General features: G+C 41.5%; 1 protein-coding gene across 1 annotated transcript in view; it reads left to right on the top strand.

The window, feature by feature from the left end:
- The window catches only part of ADSS2 (adenylosuccinate synthase 2), a 38,881-nt gene continuing 11,916 nt past the window's right edge, over positions 1–26,965 (top strand). The window contains exons 1-7 of the mRNA XM_064158666.1: positions 1–430; positions 17,692–17,794; positions 20,941–21,009; positions 21,666–21,716; positions 23,922–23,988; positions 26,251–26,358; positions 26,643–26,724. Coding sequence (XP_064014736.1) covers positions 263–430; positions 17,692–17,794; positions 20,941–21,009; positions 21,666–21,716; positions 23,922–23,988; positions 26,251–26,358; positions 26,643–26,724 — 648 coding nt within the window. The 5' untranslated portion in view covers positions 1–262. The remainder of the gene's footprint in view (positions 431–17,691; positions 17,795–20,940; positions 21,010–21,665; positions 21,717–23,921; positions 23,989–26,250; positions 26,359–26,642; positions 26,725–26,965) is intronic.

Raw genomic sequence — 26,965 nt, 5'->3', positions numbered from 1 at the left:
TCAGGGAAGCGGCGCAAAGGCGAAGAAGGAAAAAAGCCGCCGGGAGCGGCTCTGGAGCTCTGCTTTTCTGCCGGGTAGTGGGGCAGGCGTCTGCCTGGGAGGCAGCGGTGGGGAAGCTTGTGTCGGCGCCACCGGTAGGCGGCGGCACCTGGCCGTAGCAGCAGCGCCACACTGCCCTCCTGGGCGGAGGAGGCGGGGGAAGCGGAGCCGCCGCGGGCTGCCGCATGTGCCTGGAGCGGAGCCGGAGCGGGCAGCACGAGCCATGGCGGAGCATGGCGCCCCGGCGTCCGCCATCCCTAACGGCGAGTGCGCCGCCCGCCTCCCCGGCAACAAGGTGACTGTCGTGCTGGGAGCCCAGTGGGGCGACGAGGGCAAAGGCAAGGTGGTGGACCTCCTGGCGCAGGACGCCGACATCGTCTGCAGGTGCCAGGTGAGGAGGCAGCCGGGGAGCGAGGGAGGCCTCGGGAGTCACCTTCAGGCGGGCGTCCCCGCCACCGGTCCCCCCGCCTGCCCGCCCGCCTCGTTGCCGGGGTCTGAGCGGTCGTTTGTTCTCGCCGCTGCTTTTCCCCGAACGCCCGCCTTTGCGCAGCACCGGGCGGCGGTGCCCGATGAGGCGGCAGGTTTCTTGCCGGTCAGGGCGGGCTGCGGCGGCAGCGGGGCAGCACAGTGTAACGCGGTGGGGCAAGGAACCCCTCTGCGGCCCTCCCGTTCCTTTGTCCCCGTCCCGGCGCCGGAGGAAGGAGGGTGAGGAAGGCGCCCATCTCGCCGCCGAGAACTGGCCTCCACCAAGAGGAATGCGCCCGGGGTCGCGTCCTCTCCCCCCTGCCTCCCCACAGCTGCCGCCGCACTCTTTGTTCTGGGGGCGCTGGGAAGGGGCCGCGCTCGGCCGTTCCCGCAGCATCGCTGGTGGGATCGGGGCGAGGAGCCCTGCTCGGCGGCGGCGTGGCCTAAAGCCATGCGCGCCGCCCGTGAGCGTGCTTGCCGTTCCCGCTCGGAGGGATAACGCTGGCCCTCGGCACAGTTAGTTACCGGATGCGCTTGAGGCTTTCATGTCGTCCGCTACAACTTCGTCCTCTTCAGAGAAAAAGAGCCTTTAAAAAACTCGCTTGCCTTAGCTTCAGGCTCATTGTTCTGTCCATGAAATCCCATGTTTCTCGGTAGAATTTAGTTTTCAAATAAATAAATAATACATCTCTTCTCTGCATGGAAGCTTTATTTCAGAAAAGAGGAAAAAATAACCTGCAAGCAGAGTACTTTCAAATGCCTACGTTAAACCGACACAGATCTGAGATGTTTTGCTTAACATTTCTATTGTAGTGATTCTGTAGATGCAGAGCAGAAAACAATAAAGTTATGTCCTTTCTTTCCTTTGGAGTTAAGCGCCTTAAAATGCATCCAGCATCTGCAGACGTCGTGTAAGTGTTGTTGTCTGCATGCTTGTGTTGAATACGCAAACCAAATTTGCTCGTGAATGTGTTTTGGGAGGGTGTACTTTTTAACCCGAAGAGTTCCACCGCTGAGCCATTGCTTTACACGTGAAAGTGGGGTTTTAAAAACCAAGTCAGTGGCCCAGCCGACAGCTCAAAAACCTGAACTTCAGAGACTTTAATTATGGATTGAACAAACATACTCTTTAATAGCTGTTTTTTTTTGCAAATGAATTACGTTTTGCCACGTACCTTGGTGTTCGGTTTGGGTTTTGTTTTTTAACAAAACAAATCTGATGGGGCACTGTGGTGTGGTTGCCCTGCTGGTGTGGTTGCCCTGCTTTATGGGTTATAGAACACAGTGACTCAGTTTGTCCTTTAACAACTTTGTACTTGAAACTTGAAGGGCACATAGGTGAGTGTGGATGTTTCATTCTAAGAAGTGGGGGAGAGAGAGAGAGAGAGAGGCGGAGAGTGGATTTTTGTGGATCTTTTAATGTATTTGTTACTAATTTTGTGGATTTTTGTGGATCTTTTAATGTATTTGTTACTAATTTTGTGGATCTTTTAATGTATTTGTTACAAATTTTGTGGAATTTTTTGGATCTTTTAATGTATTTGTTACTAATTTTGTGGAATTTTGTGGATCTTTTAATGTATTTGTTACTAATTTTGAATGTATTTGTTGAAGAGAGAGTTGGAGAGTGGATTTTTGTGGATCTTTTAATGTATTTGTTACTAATTTTGTGGAATTTTGTGGATCTTTTAATGTATTTGTTACTAATTTTGTAGAATTTTTTGGATCTTTTAATGTATTTGTTACTAATTTTGTGGAATTTTTGGGATCTTTTAATGTATTTGTTACTAATTTTGAATGTATTTGTTGAAGAGAGGCGGAGAGTGGATTTTTGTGGATCTTTTAATGTATTTGTTACTAATTTTGTGGAATTTTGTGGATCTTTTAATGTATTTGTTACTAATTTTGTGGAATTTTGTGGATCTTTTAATGTATTTGTTACTAATTTTGAATCAGCTGGGTAAAAGATCAAGGAAAGAAAAAAATGGTAACTTATATGTAGCTTGAATTTCACGGCCATTTCTGTCCTTTTTAACAGCTTGTTGCTCCTGTTGAAGGAAGTTTTTCTTCCTTCTTTCTTCTCTTTCCTGTTGATGGCCGTCTGGGTGTCCTCCCATGTTACTGACTGGCAGTTGAACACTTCTGTGTGTTGATTTAACTCACTAAAATGACAGGAAACTGTTTTTTATTGGATTGACTTTCTACCATTTTAGTATATAAAACTGAATTTGATTGGCTTAGAGGACCTTGATGAAAAGAGGAGCCCAGGACAGGGTATGCACAAAGAACAGTTTTGCACAATGAGAAGGGAAACTAGGAATAATTCTCTTTCAGTGGCACTGAGCATCTTACTATCTATGCAAGCATATTCTAGATGTTTTTGCTACTGCTAGTGATTGAAGCAGCAGTAACAGTAAAGCACTCTTATGCTTTTCATAGTAGTACAAGTCCAGAAAAAAAATTATACCCTGCTTAAATCCGCCCCTTGTTAATATCAAGTTCATGTAATTTGAACTTCTGATTCTTACTTTATTGTTATGCTCTTACTCATTCTAGGATGGTTCTTTCTATTCATCATGCCACAGAGTCATGGGAATGCCTGTGGATGAGATGAAGTATTTCTAGCATAAAATTTCTAATTTCTAAATTTCTAATGAAAATTTTGTTAGTACAGCTATGTTCTTTGAAGACTTGGGAAGTCATAGTAGGTCTGGTATGTCTTTCATAGAAACTGGGAGCTCTAGTGTGGCTTCCATAGCACTGTCCCCGATACTGTGAAGATACAGAGCATAATAATGGTCCTGTCTCAGAACTGACCGCTGCCACTTTTGCAATACCTGTAAAGGCATTGCAGGAAGTTGTACTCTGAAATCGAGACAGGGAGCATACTAATAAGTTCAGTCACTTGCTTAACTAGCTGGCTGTGGCATCTGGAATGAGATACTTAGGTACAATCAGCCAAATAAGTGTGTCAGAGTGTAAGTTGTACTCTGGCTCTCCTAGGTATCACCCTTCAAAGTATTTAATCTTAGGTTCAGAGGTTGTTGATTGGAGTCTTACACTCAGTACAAGGAAATTCTTGTTAAGAGACAGGTCCACATTTATTGACAATAGTGTTACAGTTTCAAAAACAACCATATGAAGAGACTAAACTAAAATGTATTTGTGGGCTAATGTTTGTAGTTGCTAATGCAGCTGCACTGTCAGCTATGACAGTTTGATGAAGGCACTGCTTGTGCAGAGGATTCAGGTTCAGTTAATGCAAATATATGTCTATATGGCAGGCCAAGTAGGTACTTGACTTTCCACTGTTAAATTTGAATTGTCCTTTGTGTCCTTTTTGGAGATATCTGGTAAATTGATACTTTAGATAAATCTATTGGTGAGACTTTTGCACTTAAACCTATATCCAGTCTTCATTGGCTTACAGAGCAAAGTCTGCTTACATGCTATCATATAAATCATAGTCCAGACAGTAAAACCGCAAGAATTGGTTTGAGATTCAAGTGTAGTTGCCAGAAAAAAAAAGTGCTGTTGTATTTTTTGATTGATAGTTTCCTTTTAGTAAGCAGCTGCAATAAACCTGGCAATTTTTAAAAGTACACATTGTATTTTTGTCAGTTTCACAGGTAACGGAGAATTAAGGGAAAACATTTCTTGTTCTTGAGGAGCTTCCTGTCATTATGGAATACAAACAAATTAGGGATTTTAATTGCCAGAGTTTCATTTGTTAGTGGATATGGGAATGGCAGATTAATGCAAACAAATTATGTTAGATAATCTTTTAGTCAAAGCAAATACAGTACCAAAATACTCTGTTGCTGTTATGTTAACACACCCCTGCTCTACTTGACTTACCAGTGTCTGCAGTGCAGCAAGAAAGTAACATCTGCACTGTATGATTCTGGTCTCATTTACTCATTTCATCAGCATGTTTTTATCACTTCCTATCAGAGGTAGATGATGTATTCAGAGTATATAGTTCATACAGGTGAGTAAGATTCAAACTACTTTTGAGCCACGCTCCCTGTACTAAAGAATCCTACTTTCTGTCTTCTTCAGTTCTATTGTACATCTCATTTCTACTTCCAAATGGAATTGCAGCTTCTTACCAAATCATCTTGGCTGATTTCAATATGATCTACCAGTGACTTAACCATTACTGCTCTGCCTGGTGTGGGGTGACAGGATTTCTCCTCCTGAACTGCTAATGCATGGTAAATGCAGTGTGTGGATTCTTCATACTATCTTTTTATCTTCCTTCCCACAAACAACAGTTTGCAGAGTGATGTGACCCCCTGAGCAATTGAAAGTGCAGATTCTTGGGGTTAAGCTGTTACCATTGATCAGCTGGTAACTGCTGACAGAAGTCCTGAGACCAAAACTACTTCCTAACATCTCCTAATACTCTCTGAATGGCCACTTTGCTTTTAAAAACTGAAATTTTGTTGTCTTCTGCTCACCAAGTTCACCTTTTCTTTTAAACACTTACTAGAGAAGATGTTTCAATACAGAACCTTTGCAGACCACACAGAATTAGGAATAGCAGAAGCAGTAGTTATAGGTATTGGTGTTTGTGGGGTTTTTTTTTGGTTGGTTTTAAATGTGTGCAAGCATTCCATCTGCAGTGTCTGATTAGAGTGCACATTTTTAGTGCTGGGTGCACTCAAGGACCTTGTAGGAGTTGGCAGCATGCCAATAATGTACTCTGGTTAGGAAAGAGGTTGGTAAAATAATTTTTTTGACCTGCCCCATCAGTGTGTCATGTGCTGTACAGACTTGCTTCAGAGCATATCATTTACAGGTGATTTCTTGTCATTGTAAACAATCACACAGTGTCTAAATTATTTCAAACAGAAGAACAATTGCAATCTGATTTTTCAGTTCATAAAGTTTGTACCATTAACAAAGGAGATATTAATAGCACTGAAGAATAAATTTACACCTTGATCTACTGGTTTCTTTACTGTTCTTTCAATCCTACTGTTATTGTAAAAGCTTATTGGTGTGTTTGGTTGGTAAGGATGCAATATCTGTAGCTTACTAATATTTCAAATGTTTCCCATTGGAATGGGCTGCCCAGGGAGGTGGTGGAGTCACCGTCCCTGGGGGTCTTCAAGAAGAGACTGGATGAGGCACTTAGTGCCATGGTCTAGTTGATTGGTTAGGGCTGGGTGATAGGTTGGACTGGATGATCTTGGAGGTCTCTTCCAACCTGGTTGATTCTATGATTCTATGATTAGGAAAATGTTCTTTCTGAATATTCATTCATTTTTCATATCCTTTCTTAAGTGTTCTTGTGAAGTGTAGCAAACATCAGCAGGGTTTTGTGCACTGAAATAACAAAGCGCTGGACCAGTCAGTGCTTTCAACATTTTCCTTCCTTATCTGCCTTACTCCGATCTCTTTGGGGTAGATTAGGTTGGTCTTTATTCTGGTCTAGGATAATGAATCCTGTTTGCTACCTAATATACTTAGGCATTGCAACAGTATAAGGCTTTGCAGATCAGGAGTCTCTTGTGATTAATGGCAGTATCCAGCTTTCTTCGTGTATTTTTGACTTTTTGTTTAAAAGTTAAATGAAAACGTTTACAACCATCTGATGCTAAAGCAACATTGACTTGTTTCTTGCCCAGCTTGGCAGTCAATTGTATAGCTAGATCAGAAACAACAGTGGTTGCCTTGAGCTAAAAATGAATTCTGGGCTGTGGTAGCAATAAAAGCAAACTGTAGAAAAAATTATGCACACACACACATATCTGATGGGGAGAGTTGAAAAGAGAGGGTATGGCTTAATGTGGCATGAGATAACATCTCTTTAAGCTAGACAACTAATTTCTATTCTAGAAGAGATGACTTGAAAGACTTCTTTGCTCTGCCCTTAGGCATCATATTTTTGAGATAGACATCTTGGCATCATCACATCATAAGAAAAAGCAGTGATTGTCATAGTCTTTTGGGTAGATCTCTTAAATGCATACATCAGTATTTCAGAGCTACTAAATACTTTTGTATTTAGAATCATTTACAGTATGCTCTTAATAGTAATTTCAGTCTGTTTTTCTAAAGTCTTTTCTTCCCTGTGCACCTCCACTGTTAGGTAAAGTTGCAGTAATGAAGACTAGGCTTGGCAGTTAGGAGGGTACTGCTGTAGGTGAAGCATCAGGGTTTGAACTGCACTCACTGTTCAGGTGCTCAAAATGGATGTTACTGTTCAAACTGTTATAGTAATGTCAAGCCTGCCCTTGACTAGTGCAGATATGCCCTGAAAATGAAATTTTCAACTTAGATATGAAATGGAGAAATGTGAACTGTTATTTCTCCATTTTAGTTTGATGTGCAGTAAATGTTTATGTTCCTGCAGTGATTTCTTACATCTGTAAGTAGAAAAAGCAAGTACACATACATCATGTGTGCATGTGCCTTGATGAGCACACACGGCACAGGTACTCTTGCTTCTTTTTCTGTTCTGCACACAGATGACAGGGAGAGTGGCACTGAGTGCACCCTCAGCACGTTTGCTGACGGCACCAAGCTGTGTGGTGCAGCAGACATGCTAGAGGGAAGGGATGCCATCCACAGGGACCTGGACGGGTTGGAGAGGTGGGCACAAGCCAACTTCATGAGCTTCAGCAAGACGAAGTGCAGCGTCCTGCATCTGGGTTGAGGCAATCCCAAGCACAATAGAGGCTGGACTGGAGAGCAACCTCGAGGAGAGGGAGGTGGAGGTGCTGGTGGACGAGAAGCTCAACATGAGCCAGCAGTGTGCACTTGCAGCTTGGAGGGCCAACCAGATCCTGGGCTGCATCAGGAGAAGTGTGGCCAGCAGGTCGAGGGAGGTGATTCTCCTCCTCTGCTCTGTTGAGTATTGCATCCAGTTCTGGAGCCCCTATTACAAGAAGGATGTGGACATGCTGGAGCATGTCCAGAGAAGGACCACTGGGATGATCAGAGGGCTGGAGCAGCTCTGCTATGACAGACTGAAAGAGTTGAGGCTGTTCAGTCTGGAGAAGAGGAGGCTCTGAGGTGACTTTCTTGCCCCAGAAGGGGCAAAGGAAAACCCTTCCAGCCATCCTCACCTCCTCAGTTGCCATTGCACAACAGATAGAGGGCCACTAAAGGTTGAGGGTGAGGTGGGATTTGCAGATGACACCAAGCTAGGAGCAGGTGTTGATCTGTTGGAGGGTAGGAGAGCCCTGCAGAGGGACCCAGACAGTCTGGATGGGTGGGCAGAGGTCAATGGGATGAGATTGAACAAGGCCAAGTGCAGGGTTCTGCACTTTGGCCACAACAACCCCAAGCAGCGCTGCAGGGTGGGGACACTGGCTGCAGAGCAGCCACGAAGAAAGGGACCTGAGGGTTCTGGTAGATAGTAGCTGAAGATGAGCCAGCAGTGTGCCCATCTGGCCAAGAGAGCCAATGGCATCCTGGCCTGCATCAGGAACAGTGTGGCCAGTAGGACAAGGGAAGTTATTCTGCCCCTGTACTCAGCACTGGTCAGGCCACACCTTGAGTGCTGTGTCCAGTTCTGGGCTCCTCCATTCAAGAGAGATGTTGAGGTGCTGGAAGGTGTCCAGAGAAGGGCGACAAAGCTGGTGAGGGGCCTGGAACACAAACCCTATGAGGAGAGGCTGAGGGAGCTGGGGGTGTTTAGCCTGGAGAAGAGGAGGCTCAGGGGGGACCCCATTGCTGTCTACAACTACCTGAAGGGAGGTTGTAGCCAGGTGGAGTTGGTCTCTTCTCCCAGACAACCAGCAACAGAACAAGGGGACACAGTCTCAAGTTGTGCCAGGGGAAGTCTAGGCTGGATGTTAGGAGGAAGTTGTTGGCAGAGAGAGTGATTGGCATTGGAATGGGCTGCCCAGGGAGGTGGTGGAGTCACTGTCCCTGGAGGTGTTCAAGAAAAGCCTGGATGAGGCACTTAGTGCCATGGTCTGGTTGATTGGCTAGGGCTGGATGCTAGGTTGGACTGGATGATCTTGGAGGTCTATTCCAACCTGGCTGATTCTATGATTCACCTCTTGCTTTCCTTTTTGATTTTGCTGGTTCCCTAAGCTGTTTTCTTTCAGTTTGAGCAACTTCACCCCAGGAGGAAGTTGTAGTTCAGGATTTAAGGAGGCTTTGTATCATTTTCAGAGCCTTTGGAAAATGGCTTCCACGTTCTCTTAGTTGTTGGCTTCACTTAGCTTCAGATGAGCTCTTAAATAAGCAGGTATTCCATGTAAAATGTACTGGAGCATGTAACTCCTAGTTTGATGCTTTTTACGTTTCTGTTGGTGATTATTAATATTTTTGGAGTCTATTTATAGAAAGCTGAATAAATACCTTATTAGGAAACATCCTGGTTAATGTTTATCAAAACTCAACCCAAAAACCCAAGTGATGGACATTTCAGCCTCAGAATTCTGTTAGCTGAGTTTTGGTAGTGTCTGGTTAAGCAGAACAATAAACCCCAAAGCCTTACCTGATACAAGTTTTTTGCATTGTTTTAATTCAGCAAGAAAATACTACTTTTTTTTCCCCTAGAAAGAGCTCTCAATCCTGACAATAAAGATCATGGTGCAAAAAGGCTGCTGAAGCAGTCATGGCTTGTCTTCAGAAAGTTTAATTCTTAAGTCACTACTGTTTTATGTCAGATAAACCTGATTAAAGTATCAATACTGCCCTAATGCCAAAAAAGATTGGTTCTTATCCAGTGAGTCAGCTCAGTACATGACTGTTACTTGAGTGCCTTTGACTGCTACAGTAATGCAATTCCAGAAGAAAAATTGCTATTAAATGTTATTAAGGATGCTGCTGATCTATGCTTTGTACATCATTTGGAAGCTGTTCTGCATGCTCAGAGCACAGCAAGATGAACTTTTGCTATGGGAAGAGTCAAAGTGAGAACACTTGCCTTGCTTCAAAGTTGTCCACATATGCTTTTGAGTTTACCAGTTTGGCTCCAGAATACACCTTTCTAAGAGTTATGCTTCTAAAAATATTGATGTGTTTGTATAGTGTTAATCTGCATTGTTTCATTTATAGGAATCATAGAATCAACCAGGTTGGAAGAGACCTCCAAGCTCATCCAGTCCAACCTAGCACCCAGCCCTAGCCAGTCAACTAGACCATGGCACTAAGTGCCTCATCCAGGCTTTTCTTGAACACCTCCAGGGATGGTGACTCCACCACCTCCCTGGGCAGCCCATTCCCATGCCAATCACTCTCTCTGCCAACAACTTCCTCCTAACATCCAGCCTAGACCTCCCCTGGCACAACTTGAGACTGTGTCCCCTTGTTCTGTTGCTGGTTGTCTGGGAGAAGAGACCAACCCCCACCTGGCTACAACCTCCCTTCAGGTAGTTGTAGAACCATAGAATCAACCAGGTTGGAAGAGACCTCCAAGCTAGTTTCCACTAAAACGTGAACCAGCAGATAATGGCTTTTTATCCTTACAAATGAGTATTTTCAGGCTCTCCAAACAATTGCAAAAAGGGGTGTTTCCCAATATTGTTTATCTGTAGCCCCCATATGTGAAACACTTGCTGCTGTCTTTGTTATCTTGCAGTCTTTCTGTGCAGTGTGACTGATTCTGTTCACACTTGCCAGGGATAGGTATGTTTCAGAATAGTATCTTGTGTATGTACTACTGACCAGCCTAAGTTGAATATGTCTGTGAATTCTTAAGTGTAGTGCTTACAGTGAGAAGGACTTTTAGACTACTTAATACTCTTCAGTAAGCTGAAGGGAAAAAAAAGTTGTTTGGTTTTTTTCCCTTTTAAAAGAAAATGCATTTCAGAAGTGGTATTTCCCAGGGAATGAGTTTTGCATTGATGTGTACAGAAAGGAGTAAACATCCAGTTCTGTTACCAAGATTGCTGTCATTCTAACAACATTTGTGTGACAATTTCTCTGTTAGTGCCACCTTTCTGCTCGAGTTCTGTATATTTAGCTCTTCCACATGTTCATCTTAGGTACTTCAAGATGATCAGCTAGCAGTTAGGGGGTTACATGCTTTTTCAAGGGAGCAGTTGAATCATACCACACCAGTAACATTGGAAGAGTGTCTATTCTATACATTCATTTATCTTACTCTAAGTTTTACTTCATGTATTCTAGGTCTTGTGCTTCAGCTTACTTTTTCTATTCCACTTAATAATTTGTACTGTTGTTTTAGAGTATTTTAATAGTGTCAGGATTACGAAAGGAGGGATAAAAAGGCTGTGTCTTAATAGGATTTTACAATGTTCATCAGAGCATCACACTGAGAAGTCCCCAAACTGAATCTGTACACTGAAATGCTTAGGTTCACATTTCAATTTCTGTCTACAAATAAATGGGAAGAAATGTTTCCATTCCAGTCTGTCTTTTGAGATGGATATGTACACAAGTTAAAAAGAGGGGGAGGGTGAGAGGAAAAGTAATAACACAGCAAAACAATAATCAAACAAACTCCCCCAAAAGCAAACCGACAATTCTGCTGGAAGAGTTTTCACTCTTTTGTTCCTGAGGTGTTTGTTTGGTTTGGTTCTTTTTGCATCAATGCTATCATTAAACCAGCTATTTCTAAGATGCCCAAACAATTCCATGAATTGTTTGATCTGATAGAGCTGGGGAGAAAAGTAGGTGTTTGTTGCTCCCTTCACTTTGATCAAGCTCCTGTTTTCCCCTGTTGCTGGCACAAAGGTTCAGAGTCATCTGGTGGCAGTTACTCCTACAGCATTGCTGGCAGCAGGGTAAGCAGTAATTGGTAATCTGAAAACAGGAGACCAGGAAACAAACCAGAGTGTATTGTTTCAAAGTCCTGAGCAGCAGCAACGGGGCCAGATACTGACTGCAAGGCAAAGTCAAAAGTTAAGGAAGTACAGTGTATTTGTATTACAAAGGCAGCTGAAAAGTTGGAGTAATTCAGGCACCCTATTTAACCCTATGGTTTGGTAAAGTGAAGTGCTGATCTCTTGGCTATTAACTCCTAGGAAGAGAAGAGAGTCCCGCTCTAAATACTGTGGTGAAAGATAGGAAGAGAGAAAGTAGTACAAGAGGAGGAGAAAGTACACACTGAATGCTTTTAACTTATTTTTAATATCCATCTCAAAATGTAGTGCTAAGAAGATTGCTGACTTCTGAAAATCCAGTTTTGGGAACCTCAGAGTGCTCTAAAACTACATCTTTATCCATTTATCAAGGCAGAGCATTGCACAAATAGTGCTCTTGTCTCAGCAAAGTATACTTGGGACTTCAAGAGCACTAAGTCTGTGTTGACCTCCTGGGACTACTATATAATATGTTGTTACTGGTTCTTACTGCTCTTTGTTTTGGGTAGCTGCTTTATTGTTAGATGGAGAATCTGTGTTCTGTTGTTTAGGAAGGCATGTGCCTATTTTTCCTATGTGTTCAGTTTTCTATCATAGAATCAACCAGGTTGGAAGAGACCTCCAAGATCATCCAGTCCAACCTAGCACCCAGCCCTAGCCAGTCAACTGGACCATGGCACTAAGTGCCTCATCCAGGCTTTTCTTGAACACCTCCAGGGATGGTGACTCCACCACCTCCCTGGGCAGCCCATTCCAATGGCAGGGAAGTAGAGGGAGAGAACACACAACTGGTTGAAGAAGGTTCATTGGATTTGTGTTTAGCAGATACTTGGACCATGAAAGCTCTCTGGTGTTTTTTGTTCTATGAGTTTCTTACCTAAAAAAATGCTGGAAAGATTTTTTTTTCCTTTATTTTTTTCTTCTCTTAAAAGGGCTTTCTTCTTGTGTTTGCATCAGGTATTTGTGTCTTTACTATCTTCCACAGAGTGCCCCTTTTACATAAATTTGGAATAAAATACTGCATTGCTTGAGTCTAGAGTTTAATTAGACATTCCTGACTATGCCATGCTGTTTTGTCTTACTGGTGTTCATTTTGTCTGTTAAATTCTTGCAAACTTACTTGTTTTACTCTGGCTAAGCCAAGTCTGCTTTGGCTGCTTGACTTCCTCCACAGGCCTTGTTCTGACTTCTGGAGGGGTTTGCTCTGCTATCATTCTGCAGAATGGAAAGAGCATCCCAGTGAAGATCTTTATTCAGAGTGTCATGGATGCCTCCTTGTACCTCTCATGTATAGAAGTAATCTCCCCCTGGTCAGTCCTTTTATGCAGTCCATCTATTTGTAGCCAAATCTGGAGTTGCATTGCTGTAATGAGTACGTTGGCTATGCTATGTGTTTTGTCTCAGCTGAGGCAAATCTTGCAGTTGTGCAGGCAGAAAGGGAAAAGGAGCAGCTGCTGTATGCACATAGTGTATTCCAGTCTGAACAAGAGCATCTTTTGGTCTTTCTGTACGCTTGGCCACTTCACTGGTCTTTGCCCAGGGTAAATGTTTCAGCTTTGAGGTGGCTGGGGGAGAACTCTGGTAGTTTGGGTACTCAGAAGTTCACTGAGATGTAGTAGACTCATTACTCTATCTAGTTAACTATGGAGTATTGACTTGCATATTTTAATTTACCTCTGGCAAAAGCTGTGTACAATATACTGAAGATCATTTGAGCATGAAGTTTGTTTAATAGTGAAAATAAATTCCACAGTTGTTTAAACATTATTAATGGAGAACTGTTTGAATCAGAGGGGTGTTAGCTTGAATTACCTAACTCATCCCGTTTGGTTTAGCATGGTGACAGAGGAGAAATGAGAAATCCAGATGGAAACCACTGGAGCCAGGAGCAGCTTCGTCAGATCATGCCTTGAATTATACCCAGAGGCAACAGTTTGCTTACATTGTGAAGATGTTTGCATTATCAATTTCTGGAGAATGAACAACAACAAAACTAATCCCACCAACAACCACAAAACGAAGAGAAACCCTGGAACCTAACAGCCCATCCCACTACCCCACCAGCACTAGAACTCTGAGTTCAGCTTTCTGTCATTAGAATTGTTGACAAAACCTGTGTTGTGCAATGTCTGAGCACACAAAATGTGTACACTTTACTGCTAGTTCACTGTAAGTGTACAGTACTTTTTAACATATTACAATTCTTAGCTGTAACTATGCACTTGGAGGTAGAGTAGAGCTCACCTATAAATCAGCAGCAGAATTTTGAAAACTGAATTAATGAAATGCCATTGGTTTAATGCTCTCCTAAAATATGATGTGAAATTAAAGCTGTTTTTCAAACTGACACATTTTGACAATGAAATTCAAAGCAGGGTGGGGACAGCCTTAATGTTTTACCAGGTGAGTGTTATTAGTAGCGCTCTGGGATCTGATGTTTTGCTGTTGTAGGCATCATAATATAAGCACCTAAATTCTGAGATGCAAATTTGGTCCAATCTGAAAGCAAGCATTTCTAAACCTTGAGTTACTAGTATGGCCTAAGAGTGTGATCTCATTTATGTATGTAATGTCATTGTAAAGCCATTGTAATGTTTATTGTATGTAATGTCAAATTTTCTACTTCAGTCTCTAGCAAAATCCCTTAAAGTCTTAACTGCTCATAGTAAACACGCAGAAGTATAGATCACTGTGTTGTTTCTAGATGAAATGCGAGCTGTGCATGCAGTTCAAGATTTAAAAGGTAAAAGCCATTTTTATTCTGTCAGCTGTTGGTTATTTCTTCAGTACTTCAGTGAGCATAGAACCAACACACCCTGGGCAAGGGAGAAATGTTGTCACCACCAAAACCCTCTATCTGTGTTCTCATGATGAACAACCCCAAGCAGCACTACAGGCTGGGGACAGAGTGGCTGGAGAGCAGCCAGGAAGAAGGGGACCTGGGGGTACTGGTAGATAGTAGGCTGAAGATGAGCCAGCAGTGTGCCCATCTGGCCAAGAGAGCCAATGGCATCCTGACCTGCATCAGGAACAGTGTGGCCAGTAGGACAAGGGAGGTTACTCTGCCCCTGTACTCAGCACTGGTCAGGCCACACCTTGAGTGCTGTGTCCAGTTCTGGGCCCCTCAATTCAAGAAAGATGTTGAGGTGCTGGAAGGTGTCCAGAGAAGGGCAACAAAGCTGGTGAGAGGCCTGGAACACAAACCCTATGAGGAGAGGCTGAGGGAGCTGGGGGTGTTTAGCCTGGAGAAGAGGAGGCTCAGGGGAGACCTCATTGCTGTCTACAACTACCTGAAGGGAGGTTGTAGCCAGGTGGGGGTTGGTCTCTTCTGCCAGGCAACCAGCAAGAGAACAAGGGGACACAGTCTCAAGTTGTGCCAGGGGAGGTCTAGGCTGGATGTTAGGAGGAAGTTGTTGCCAGAGAGAGTGATTGGCATTGGAATGGGCTGCCCAGGGAGGTGTTGGAGTCACCGTCCCTGGAGGTGTTCAAGAAGAGACTGGCTGAGGCACTTAGTGCCATGGTCTGGTTGACTGTGTGGGGGCTGGGTGCGAGGTTGGACTGGATGATCTTGGAGGTGTCTTCCAACCTGGTTGATTCTATGATTCTGTGATTCTGGCAATCTTGAGTCTGCGTGCTGTACACCTTACACAAGCAGATGTGACCACTGAACTTTAAAGTTATCATGTCTGAATGGCACCTGTAGCTTGGTAAATTTTGAGAGACTTAAGAATTTATTGTTGAGCATGACCTAATGTCTGCAATGGGCAATTTTGCTCTAGTTGATATTCATGATGGTAGAAAGCTTTTTTTTTAAATATAATTTAAATAAATTGCTGATCATGAACTCATCCAGTTAGTAGGAAATTTCACATGAATTCATTAATCTTAGTGTTTGCTGAATTTCTTTAGGCTGATATAACCAGTGAATCTGATAGAGGAGGAATAAATTGAAGGATTCTGATGAGGAAGAGCATAACTACCACTTTCACCAGATGTTCTTGGCTGTATGAGCCACTTCACATAACAGTTAATTTGCCAAGGAAGCTTTTTGTCTGGTTGTCAAATGCTGTAGTAGAAAACCAATGTCTTTATTTTACTGAAAAAGCTTATGTGTGAATATAACTTCATAATTTTCAGAGTTTAATATTGGAGTAACTTGGATTAGCTCAATGATACCAGCATTGCATTTACAACTATGCTTGAAGTGATTTGTCTGCAAAGGCAGTTAGTTAAATCAAAGATGGAACTGTAGGGTTGGTAGACTGCTACATCTTTTGAACAGCTACTGTGAAATAGAAAGGATGGAAGGAGGAGGAGAGTTCCTGACCATTGATTATTTTCATTTGTGAAAGAGTAACTTGGAAGGCTTGCTTTATTTATGCATTCACTATGTCTCCCATGTTGTGAATTGAAAATTTACTCTTCTCTGAAGTCAGATCATTTGCAGCAAAAACCATCTGCATCCAGAAATCTCTACAGCTTCTTCAGTGTATTGTTCACCCTGTGGGAAAAAAACTGTATGTTCTATTGCTGATTGCTAACTAAAGACATTTCCTTTGCTGGGTAAAGTTTATAAGTCTTCTCTCTGTTCCTAAAGGAGATGGAATGTCTCTAAGTCTTTAAGTCATGCTGGAAAATATGGGCATTTTCATTACCAATCTCATTGAGATTAAGCATTATTTGTGGCATGTGTGTTTGTATGCTGTCACATATGGTTTATGTCTAAGACTATTCTTTATGTGTAATTTCAGGTATGTGGCTTTATGCATTGCACTGAGGTTTTGTAAATCTTGTAGGAGTGGTGAGTGGTCGTTGGTACCTTACTCTGTCCTTGAGTACTGTGTTCAGTTCTGGGCCCCCCAGTTTAGGAGGGACGTTGAGATGCTTGAGCGTGTCCAGAGAAGGGCGACGAGGCTGGGGAGAGGCCTGGAGCACAGCCCTATGAGGAGAGGCTGAGGGAGCTGGGATTGGTTAGCCTGGAGAAGAGGAGGCTCAGGGGTGACCTTATTGCTGTCTACAACTACCTGAGGGGTGGTTGTGGCCAGGAGGAGGTTGCTCTCTTCTCTCAGGTGGCCAGCGCCAGAACGAGAGGACACAGCCTCAGGCTGTGCCAGGGGAGATTTAGGCTGGAGGTGAGGAGAAAGTTCTTCCCTGAGAGAGTCATTGGGCACTGGAATGGGCTGCCCGGGGAGGTGGTGGAGTCGCCGTCCCTGGAGCTGTTCAAGGCAGGACTGGACGTGGCACTTGGTGCCATGGTCTAGCCTTGAGCTCTGTGGCAAAGGGTTGGACTTGATGATCTATGAGGTCTCTTCCAACCTTGGTGATACTGTGATCCTGTGAACATTGCAGGATAATAAGTCTAGTGCTGAAAAGAAGACTTAGATTAAAATTCCCTTTCCCTTAAGACTTCCCTTCTGTATTGCAGTTGGTTTATTTCTGGTGCAAGCTGCCTGTTAAAAAGTGTTCCTGTAGTTATGACAAACAGAACCGTTTTGTGTGTAACCTTGCCTTGCACAAATGGCTCCGGCACAACAGAGTGTAAGCTTGTTTTGAAAGTACAGCAAACAAGAACTGGGGATGTTTGGTAACTGTTTTGTAATCTTTTTAGTTTCATAAGCCTGTCTTGACCCTCTCTAAGACTTGGTCACAGGATTCTTTTTGTATGTTAGGCATGCTTTTTCAGTTAAGAAATCTCTGAATATGCTCTTTGTCATAATGAAAAAAAGCTACAAGAGTTAAGTTTTTGATGTGAATGGTTTCTGGTAACTTACAAAACCACAATCACCTCAGTTGCCTCTAGATTCACTGCTTAACTGCATGGTTCAGATACAAATGACCTCTATTCTTACAGTTGTTAGTAGTAAGACAGATTACTACAGTTCTAGAATGAACAGGTTAACTTTGCTGGTTACTGTTCATACAAAACCACTTCTAAGACTGAACCCAAAATTCAGAAGAACGAGCCCACAGCCTTGCCAGTGACTAAATGGCTTTTTATATTCAATTTAAGTGGTGACTTTTTCAACATGCTTTCTGTAACTGTAATAGGAAGCTAGTATGGCTTTCAGAAATGTTGGCATGTTTTAAAAGATTTGTTTCTTTCCAATTAATTTGGAGAAATATTTTAATTCTATTCCATGCTTGTGTACCTTTGATGAATCAAAATACTGTCCAAAGTCCATGTGATGTTGAAATTGTCAGGTGTGACAAAACAAGGTTGGCTGATTTCCGGGGAGGAGATCTCTGAATGATCTTTTGTCAGAAACAGAAATGAAATCTGCAGAATTGGTGCTGGAACCAGATCATTCCATCTTTATACTGTGTGTTCATTTGCCTTTTGTATTAAAAAAAACTATTAAGCCTTTTTTTTCCCCCCCTCCACCCATTCCAGGGCGGCAATAATGCAGGGCATACAGTTGTTGTGGATTCTGTGGAGTATGACTTTCATCTTCTGCCAAGTGGGATCATCAATCCAAAAGTCACTGCATTCATTGGTAAGTAGGGCATCTTGTAGTTGCAGATTTTTGACATAGTAAAGTAGCAAAATAGATGTTATGGACATACAGGATCACATTTTTTTCCCCCACAAATTCTCCTAGGCTTGAAATACTCTACTATCTTCTTAATATTTCTTGTCTGAACTCAGTTGCAAAGTTTGGATTACAGAAGTTTGTTTTACTGTCTTGGAAATTTCATCTCTCTTTTATCTGTCCTGTCAGTGCAAACAGCTTAGCTGCCTAGCATTTCTTCACTCTCTGATTTTCCTCTATCAATTGTGTATCTCAGGAGAGTACATTAGAAGGTTTAGTGTAGCAACAGCTCTATGTGATGTCAGGATCTATAATATTTGCTTCTTGAAAGGGAGTTTAGCTTGTTCTTTCTGTCTCTACAGTCCTACTTACCTTTCCCTCTGTTGGAATCCTGTTTCCAATCGTATGTGGGGTTTTTTTTCTGTTTGTTTATTTGATTGCTGTGTGGTTTTTGGTGGTTTGTTAATGGTGGTGGTTTGTTTGTTTTGTTGTTTGTTTGTTTTGTGCTTTGGGGTTTTTTCTTCTCTCTTTTTTTAACCTTTGGATGGCTTATATGACCAACCTACTTAATGCTGCATGGTCCTTATATTCTCCTGAAAATGAGATTAAATGTAAAACTTATCTACACAGAATTTTAACTATGCCTGTGCACTGTTTCACAGTGAACCAGGGACATGAAAATGCTATGACCTTTCAACATTTCCATCCTGCTTTATTGATACCCAAAACTCTTGTTCCTTACACGGTGTACTTGTCCAACCATAACTATTACCACACTCTTCCTGCCACCCCTTCTTGGTTATCTCATTGCTTTGAGCCTTTAGTCCTGTCTCTCATCTTGATACATGTGTCATGATTAAGTGATCACTGGCAATTTGCTGAAGAGCATAGCAACTGAAGAGCCTTTGTTACTTGAGTCTTAAAAGTGCTTGCCAAAATCTTGGGTCCAAGTTGTAGTGACTGTTTACTCAACAGTCAACATAAACTCTTTACTTAGTGAGAATTGGTTTAATGCTTCTTTTAAGCTGTTATATTGTGACTTGATAGTGGGATAGCTGTGGATCAGCTTCCCCTCCCTAATATTTCTACAGAAATTGAGCCAATGAGCATGGAAATAGATTCCCTCTGGTGAAGGTGAGGCTGGGATATTAACTCGATTCTAGTTTTGATGGCTATGGCAGATGATGCTACTTTTATTGTCTTTTGATGTGTTACTGTACTATGTTTCTCTAAAAGGTTTTTGATTGAAAACAGTAAAAAAGGATGCCTGTTGGCCACATTTCATTTGATGGATTTAGGATTGGGTAGGAAAGACACCACCCCTTAAAAATACTGTATGCAGGAGAGGGCTGTTTACAAATCCACTTGTCTGTATGCACTATCTATTAGAATCATAGAATCAACCAGGTTGGAAGAGACCTCTAAGATCATCCAGTGCAATCTTGAATTTTGTCTGTTCTGAAGTTCTAACATTTTTTATGGATCTTGTGTTTGAAATACATTTTGTTTAAAAATAAAACGTCTGGCTTCATACTCCACTGAAAGGGCTTACAGAGTCAGAAACAAAATAGGGCAAGGGCAAAATAGTTAGAGTATTAAAATAAATTACAACTCTTGATTAGGACCATGCCATAAAGGTTGTAGTGAAGAAGTTCTAAATACTCTGTATTTTAGTGTTTAGAATGTTTGTAGTGCTTAGAACATTTTTATCTAGGGGAACTTAGGTAATAGGCAAATAATTTCAAATGGCAGGTTCATTCTTTTGCTAGATGTCATCATACTGATAGCTTTGGATCTACTGAGTTTGGTATGACCTTAAGATGATCCAATTTTACTATATGGAAATGCTCCTCCTCAGACTCTTGGTGATACTGGTTAATTGTACAGCTTAGTAGTGTTTTTCTGAGCAGTGCTGCAGCAGTAGGTAAGCGAGCTTGCTTTTGATAGAGCTTTTTCCTCTCTTATTTCTGCTATTTTTTTGACAACCCAAACACTATATACAGAGTAATCCGTGTCTGTTGTTAAGAGTAAAGGGTTAAAAAGGCAAGAAATTAATAAAAATATAAATGATCTATTAATTCAGCTCCACCTCCCACATATCTATATATGCACAAGTTCTAAAGGTTCGCTATTTGATTGAGAAATTATCTTCACAATAGGAATGGTCACAAATAGCTTGAGAACAGTACTTGGAAAAAGATAAATCCAAAAGCATTGTTATTTTACCCCACTACCAAAAGGTATGAAGTTCCCAGACATTTTAGGAGTGTATCAGTTACTCATAATGCTGCTTGCTGATTGTGCAAACTTATCTTTTTGTCTGTCTTTTATTGGAAAATCCTCCTGAACTACTGCTGCTGCTACTTACAATCCATGTGTGGGGAGGGCAAAGACCCAAGAAAGCCTGACACATGGCTTGGGGGGAGAGCCCAGGTGAATCCACAGGCCTGAGAGGGGGAGGTATCTCTCCTGGCTCACTTCATCCCAGCTTCCCCATTTCCCCCCAAACCCATATTTTCACAGTATCACAGTATCATCAGGGTTGGAAGAGACCTCACAGATCATCAAGTCCAACCCTTTACCACAGAGCTCAAGGCTAGACCATGGCACCAAGTGCCACGTCCAACCTTGCCTTGAACTGCCCCAGGGACAGCGACTCCACCACCTCCCCGGGGGGAAATGGGGAAGGGAAGGGGTAGGTTTGGATGTACTGCCACATCTGTTTACAACAGAGGGGATCCTGGTGTTTCTAATGGCAATGGAAGTGTGTGAAGCTTTTAAAAAACAATAGGGTTATTAAAGTACAGAGAAAGAAGTTAATTTTAGATACAAGGGAGAGGAAGTTACATTCTGGACTGTCCCACGATGCTGTTTACTGTTTGTCCTGATCTAAAGTGAAAGCTTGATGAGTTTATTAAAGAGATTCAAACTCATACTTGAGATGTAAGTTAGTCTTTTACAGACATATTGCTAAGAACAAAGCTGGCAGTGTCTTGTAAGTTTAAAAACAGATATTGTGCATACAAAATAGAAAGTGTCTCTGAATTACTTAGAATACTTTCCCCATGGTCAGCCTAATTGTGTACATTTTGTGTCATCATTTTCTTCAGGAAACGGCGTCGTAATTCACCTGCCAGGACTCTTTGAAGAAGCTGAAAAAAACTTAAAGAAAGGAACAGGTGAGAAGATGTTAAAACAGTTTGTGGACCTCTTCTCAAAGGATACAGAATGCCTCTGTAGATGTTACACAAATGTGTCTTTCTAGAGCTTTGTTAGGCTGCTAGCTTCTGACAGGAGATTCAGGAGAGTACAGACAAAAGGAGTCTACAGTTTCGGAAGATAACATGTTCTAAATGTGGATTATCTGCAGACACCTTTCTTTGCTTAAAGCCCTGAATTAAGAAGTCAAACAACTGGTGGAAGTGCATTACCTGTTCATTGTCAGTTTGTCTTACGATATTAGAGTGCAGTTTGATGATACATGTTCACATAAACAAGTAGTCTAGTAATCGTTTCTTGGTTTTGAATATGTCTGTGCCCATACTTGGCAGCAGTCTATTAAAAGTGAGGCAAATCAGTGGTCTAGATTATTCAAAACCAGTAAGATACTGATTGCTGGAGTGAATCTACAGAATCCTCCTAACTTCTCAGCTTTGTAGGCTGATGCCAAGTTGTACTGATGGAAATCTTACTTTTTTGTCCTCTGGAATGTGATTGCTTCGTGTTTAAATAGATTGACTGAAGACTAGACATGAAAAATGCTTATCCTTTATACATCAGAAGACAAAAATACTACACAAAACATGATTTGAACTATTCCATTTTGTCTTTTAAGGTCTGGAAGGCTGGGAAAAAAGACTAATTATTTCTGACAGGGCTCACATTGGTAAGTTCCTGCTTGTGTTTTTGTTGATTATTTTGTTAATCTTTGTTTTCTCTGAACTTTCCATGGCAGTAGAAGCAAGGCAGTTCTTAGCCATCTCTTTATATAAGTATATAATTTTGGCAGAGTTAAGTTTCCATTTGTCACTTAGATAAAATGGCTTGCCACTCCCAGATTTATATTCTAGAGTCTCCTTAATCCAATTCCATAAGTACATACTAATCAGAAAAGCAGGTTCACTTTCCAAGCCAAATATCACAGTTGCAAAGCAGTTCAGAAAGTAATTGGCTGAAGAACTTTCCCCTTTTGTTGTAAAAGCAGTGTTGCTTATAGCAACTTTTCTGCTGGGAAATCATGGAACTGAGATGGACTTCCAAACTAATGGGCTCCCTACCAAGTAAACTGCCTCATACTTCAGCACAGAGATGTTATGGGGAGGACTCTGTAGGGATGGCGAGAATGGCTGCGCTCATTTCACAGAACTCTTCAGTTAAGTCTTGATTCCAGCTTAAGTGTTCCAAGCAGCTCTGTAGTTCAGAGCCTGGATTAAACCAGAGTCCAAACCACCAATACAGAGCTTCAGAGGCTTTTTCTGTATCAGTCCTAGGACATCTTTATTGCATAAATTGATCCCTTAAATGAGATCTTTAGATATAGTAACATAAAAGTTATGTAATTGCATGTCTGCTCTGGTAGTTGCCCTCTGAAGATCTAAACGTTTTAGTCATTCTCAGTGAAAAGCTTTGCTTTTGGTTTTGTTTTCTGTTGTGGGCTTTTTTTGTTTATTTGGTTTGGTTTCCATTATTTTCTGTTTAACTGCTCTGAAATGGCTTAATGAGTTAAATGTTTTCACTTTGGGGTAACTAGTGAGTTACCCCGAAGTACTGTGGTTCTGAATACCCCAAAGTACCTGTGAATACCTGTTCCTACATTACCAATATCCTTTCTGTAGCACAGAAATCACTGTAGGTGAATTACTTGGAAATGTTTAGATTATTAGAAAATCTGTTCAGCAGTAATTAAATTGCAGTGGCAATACTGGAAGGATTTCATAGCTAAACAGGTCCTGAGTAAAAAGAACCCCTTACTGACTGTTATTTACTGTCATTCTACTTAACATAAACAAATTTACAGAATGCTTCTCCTAGAAGAGCTCTGATGGCAATCTGGAGATCTGTTTCCATGATAATATAGGTGATCTGTGAATGATTAGTCAGTAACAAAAGATCAACCAAAAATAGCTTCAAGCTATAATACAATCCTTAAAAAAAAATTGGCATGTGTGGAAATAAACACAAAGATAAACTGCCAAGACAAACAAGGTAAACCCACTCTTGTTGTTGAGAGACTGGAGTATTTATTAAATGAGTCTTTCTTGGAACTTTTCAGTCTTCCCTCTGTAATGTGTGTGTTAGTTGTTTATCTTTCTTAGGTGGTATCTGCCAAAAGTTAAATTGGTTTCTGTCAACTTGCTAAACTCTTGCACCACTGTTTGTATTTGACATGATTTCCAGAAGGAATACTTTTGCATAATCTCTGTTGTCAATAATATGTAATGCTTTGGAATCATAGAATCAACCATGTTGGAAGAGACCTCCAAGATCATCCAGTCCAACCTAGCACCCAGCCCTAGCCAGTCAACTAGACCATGGCACTAATTACTGCACACAAATAAGGAAAGTTAAACTTTACCTCTAATAAAAAATATAATCAGAGTTCCTGATTATATTGTTGGTGGGAGCTTTTGTAATTCCAGGTGTACTTACATTGATGTCGTCTAAAACACAAAAATAAAATACCTTAAGAAATCTTTAACATGAATGTGAATATTTACTGAAGTTCCCACCTTAAATTTCAGCAGTATGAATCCTGTAGTGGGTTGGGAACTTTCTTTGTTGTTGATTACATTCTTTTGGGCCACTGCGTAGCTGAAATGGCTTAGTTATTCTGTAGGAGGAGGTTTACACAGTGTACAAGTACTACAGAAAAAATTGCACTTAAAAAACCCTCTGAAAAACCTCAGAGCTCTTACCTGTGAAAAATGCAACTTGTCAAAGAGGAGAAAAACTCTGACCATTTAAATTCTTCAGTCTGAATATTTTTTCCACACTGATAAACCAGGGCTAGAGTTGGTTTGAAGAAATCCATTACTGCTCCAGTCATTTGTTTCATACAAATTCCTATTTAAGTGATATTTATTTTTTTCAGTATTTGATTTCCACCAAGCTGCTGATGGCATCCAAGAACAACAGAGGCAAGAACAAGCAGGAAAGAAGTAGGTAGTTTTATTTTGTCAGATGCTGAATGACTTAGTACAAATATGACTTTTTAATACATTTATTCTGTTATTGCTTGCTATTGAGGTTTTAAAAAGTATTAATTATCCTTGTAACTCCTAGAATCACAGAATCAACTAGGTTGGAAGAGACCTCCAAGATCATCCAGTCCAACCTAGCACCCAGCCCTATCCAGTCAACCAGACCATGGCACTAAGTGCCTCATCCAGTCTTTTCTTGAAGACCCCCAAGGACGGTGCCTCCACCACCTCCCTGGGCAGCCCATTCCAATGCCAATCACTCTCTCTGTGAAGAACTTCTTCCTAATATCCAGCCTATACCTACCCTGGCACAACTTGAGACTGTGTCCCCTTGTTCTATTGCTGGTTACCTGGGAGAAGAGGCCAACCCCCACCTGGCTACAATGCCCCTTCAGGTAGTTGTAGACAGTAATAAGATCACCCCTGAGCCTCCTCCAGGCTAAACAGGCCCAGCTCCCTCAGCCTCTCCTCATAGGGTTTGTGTTTCAGGCCCCTCACCAGCTTTGTTGCCCTTCTCTGGACACGTTCCAGCACCTCAACATCCTTCTTGAATTGAGGGGCCCAGAACTGGACACAGCACTCAAGGTGTGGCCTGACCAGTGCTGAGTACAGGGGCAGAATAACCTCCCTCGTCCTACTGGCCACACTGTTCCTGATGCAGGCCAGGATGCCATTGGCTCTCTTGGCCACCTGGGCACACTGCTGGCTCATCTTCAGCTTACTATCTTTCAGTACCCCCAGGTCCCTTTCCTCCTGGCTGCTCTCAGCCACTCAGTCCCCAGCCTGTAGTGCTGCTTGGGGTTGTTGTAGCCAAAGTGCAGAACCCTGCACTTGGCCTTGTTCAATCTCATCCCATTGGCCTCTGCTCACCCATCCAGCCTGTCCAGCCTGTCCAGGCAGTATGCAGCAATCGTGTCTTACACTTGTGTCCTCCAGTGGCTAGCAAAAGATTGATATTCTTAATGAAAGGATTGTATCTTGGTATTTTGCCTTACAGAGAACTTCCTAGTTCTTAGTTTGCTTTATAAAAAGGGTTGCTGCTCCCTAGTGTTTCGTTTACTGGAGGTATTTGGTTCTGTAAAAATAGTTATAGAAAAGGTCATAGAAAAAATAAATACTGCAGCATGTTACATATAATTATTTTAATTTCTGTAAATACAGTTACCTGACAGCTTAAATTGTGTATGAATTGGCACATCTTTGTGAGACAAAATAAATGGAAACCACCCTCTCCTTAAAACAAATCATTGTGGAGGATGTGAATTCAAATGGAGGCTAGAGTCAGTTATTTAAGCCATGATGTCCTCCTGTAGTTAAAGAACTCTGTGATGCAGAGTCAATTAGAATGTCTTCCTTTTTGTACTGGAGGCAAATGTATTGCTCCTTGAGCTTACTCAATATTGAGTCTAATTGGAAGAATTTTGTTTTTATCAAGGTTATTGGTTTGTATCTATTCCAAACTGCTAACGACCAAACTAGATTTAATTCCGTGCTGGTTGTGAACTGTGTTTCAATTCACTCACATTTTGGTTTGATAGCTTTCCACATCATGACCTGTATCTTCTGCTTGGAATAGAATCCCTCCTGAACTGAGTTCTGTGGTATGGTTCCATCAGGGTAGTTTGAAGACCAATCTGTGTATGCAGAACTTATAATTGAAGACAATAAGGCTTTGTGTGTCTGCCAGGTCAAAATATGAAAACAATGGAAGTTAAACCTAAGTGCAGAGCTATGCTCAGCACTGCTTCCTGTTTTCCTGGCTCCAACTTATGTGTTCAGATTGAAATGAAATATTTCTTGTATAGAGAACTTAAATCCATCCTGTTACTGCTCCCTGTTCACGGAGGACTTTCTTAAGGTCTTCAGGAGAATTATTTAGGAAGATTTCCAGTTTCAAGTCAAAATACTTGAGGGTGTTGTCAACATTCAGCTCCACTGGTAGAAAAGTTGTGTATTGGGCACGAATAAGTATGTAAGAGTACTAAAACATGAAAAGTTATTGATTTAAAGCCAGAAGTATGTAGAATATGCATATGTTTGTGTCTCTGAACAGTGACATTCTGATGCCTAAGTTGCATGCTAAGAGTATCTCATGTTTTAAATGCTTAAAACAAGGTTCTAAATGTCAGCATTTCATTTTATGCTAATGATCTATTAGCTTTAAAGAAAAATCAGCTTAGTTTTATGTAAATAATAACTACTGTTATTATCTCTTGAAAGCTTGGGAACTACAAAAAAAGGAATCGGGCCAGTATATTCTTCAAAAGCAGCTCGAAGTGGACTCAGAATGTGTGATCTTGTTTCTGATTTTGATGAATTTTCTGAGAGGTAATTTCTGTGTTTTAATGCATGGCTCTAGGCATAGTCTTAGGTTTCTGGGTTCCACCCTGTGTAAGGAGTTGCATCTGTTTGATGTTACTTTTTAAAGTAGAAATTATTGTCAAATAATTTGATTTATAATTTTATTAACGTACACATTTATAATTATTAAGTATTTTGTTGCTTAAACCACATAGTGATTATGGCTATGTAACCAGTAAAATCTAAGGTTGATGGGGACACGAGGAGGAAAACAAAACAACCAACCTTAGTGAAGTGTTTTTGCCTTTCAGGTTCAAAGTGTTAGCCAATCAGTACAAAGCGATATATCCTACCTTAGAGATAGATATTGAAGGGGAATTGAAAAAGCTCAAGGTAAGCCTGTGTCTGTCTCTACAGTACAGTCACTGTGTGCAGTTTGTCAGTCACCAAGACATTTTACACATGGGAGCAGTTGAAATGTGATGCCTGGGAAGTTGGTACCTACTTATTTTAGAGTCTCCTCGTATTCTTAAAGACCATTTTTGACTCCGAGTTGTGCAGCGTTACAAAATTTGGCTCCAGGAGAAAGACTGTAAACTATAAGAAAAAGACATGGACAGAGAGAATTATTTTG

This window comes from Pogoniulus pusillus, chromosome 18 (assembly GCF_015220805.1).
Source record: "Pogoniulus pusillus isolate bPogPus1 chromosome 18, bPogPus1.pri, whole genome shotgun sequence".
NCBI classification, from domain to species: domain Eukaryota; kingdom Metazoa; phylum Chordata; class Aves; order Piciformes; family Lybiidae; genus Pogoniulus; species Pogoniulus pusillus.
Note: the sequence above shows the minus strand (reverse complement) of the source record. Positions and strands in the feature narration are given on the sequence as shown.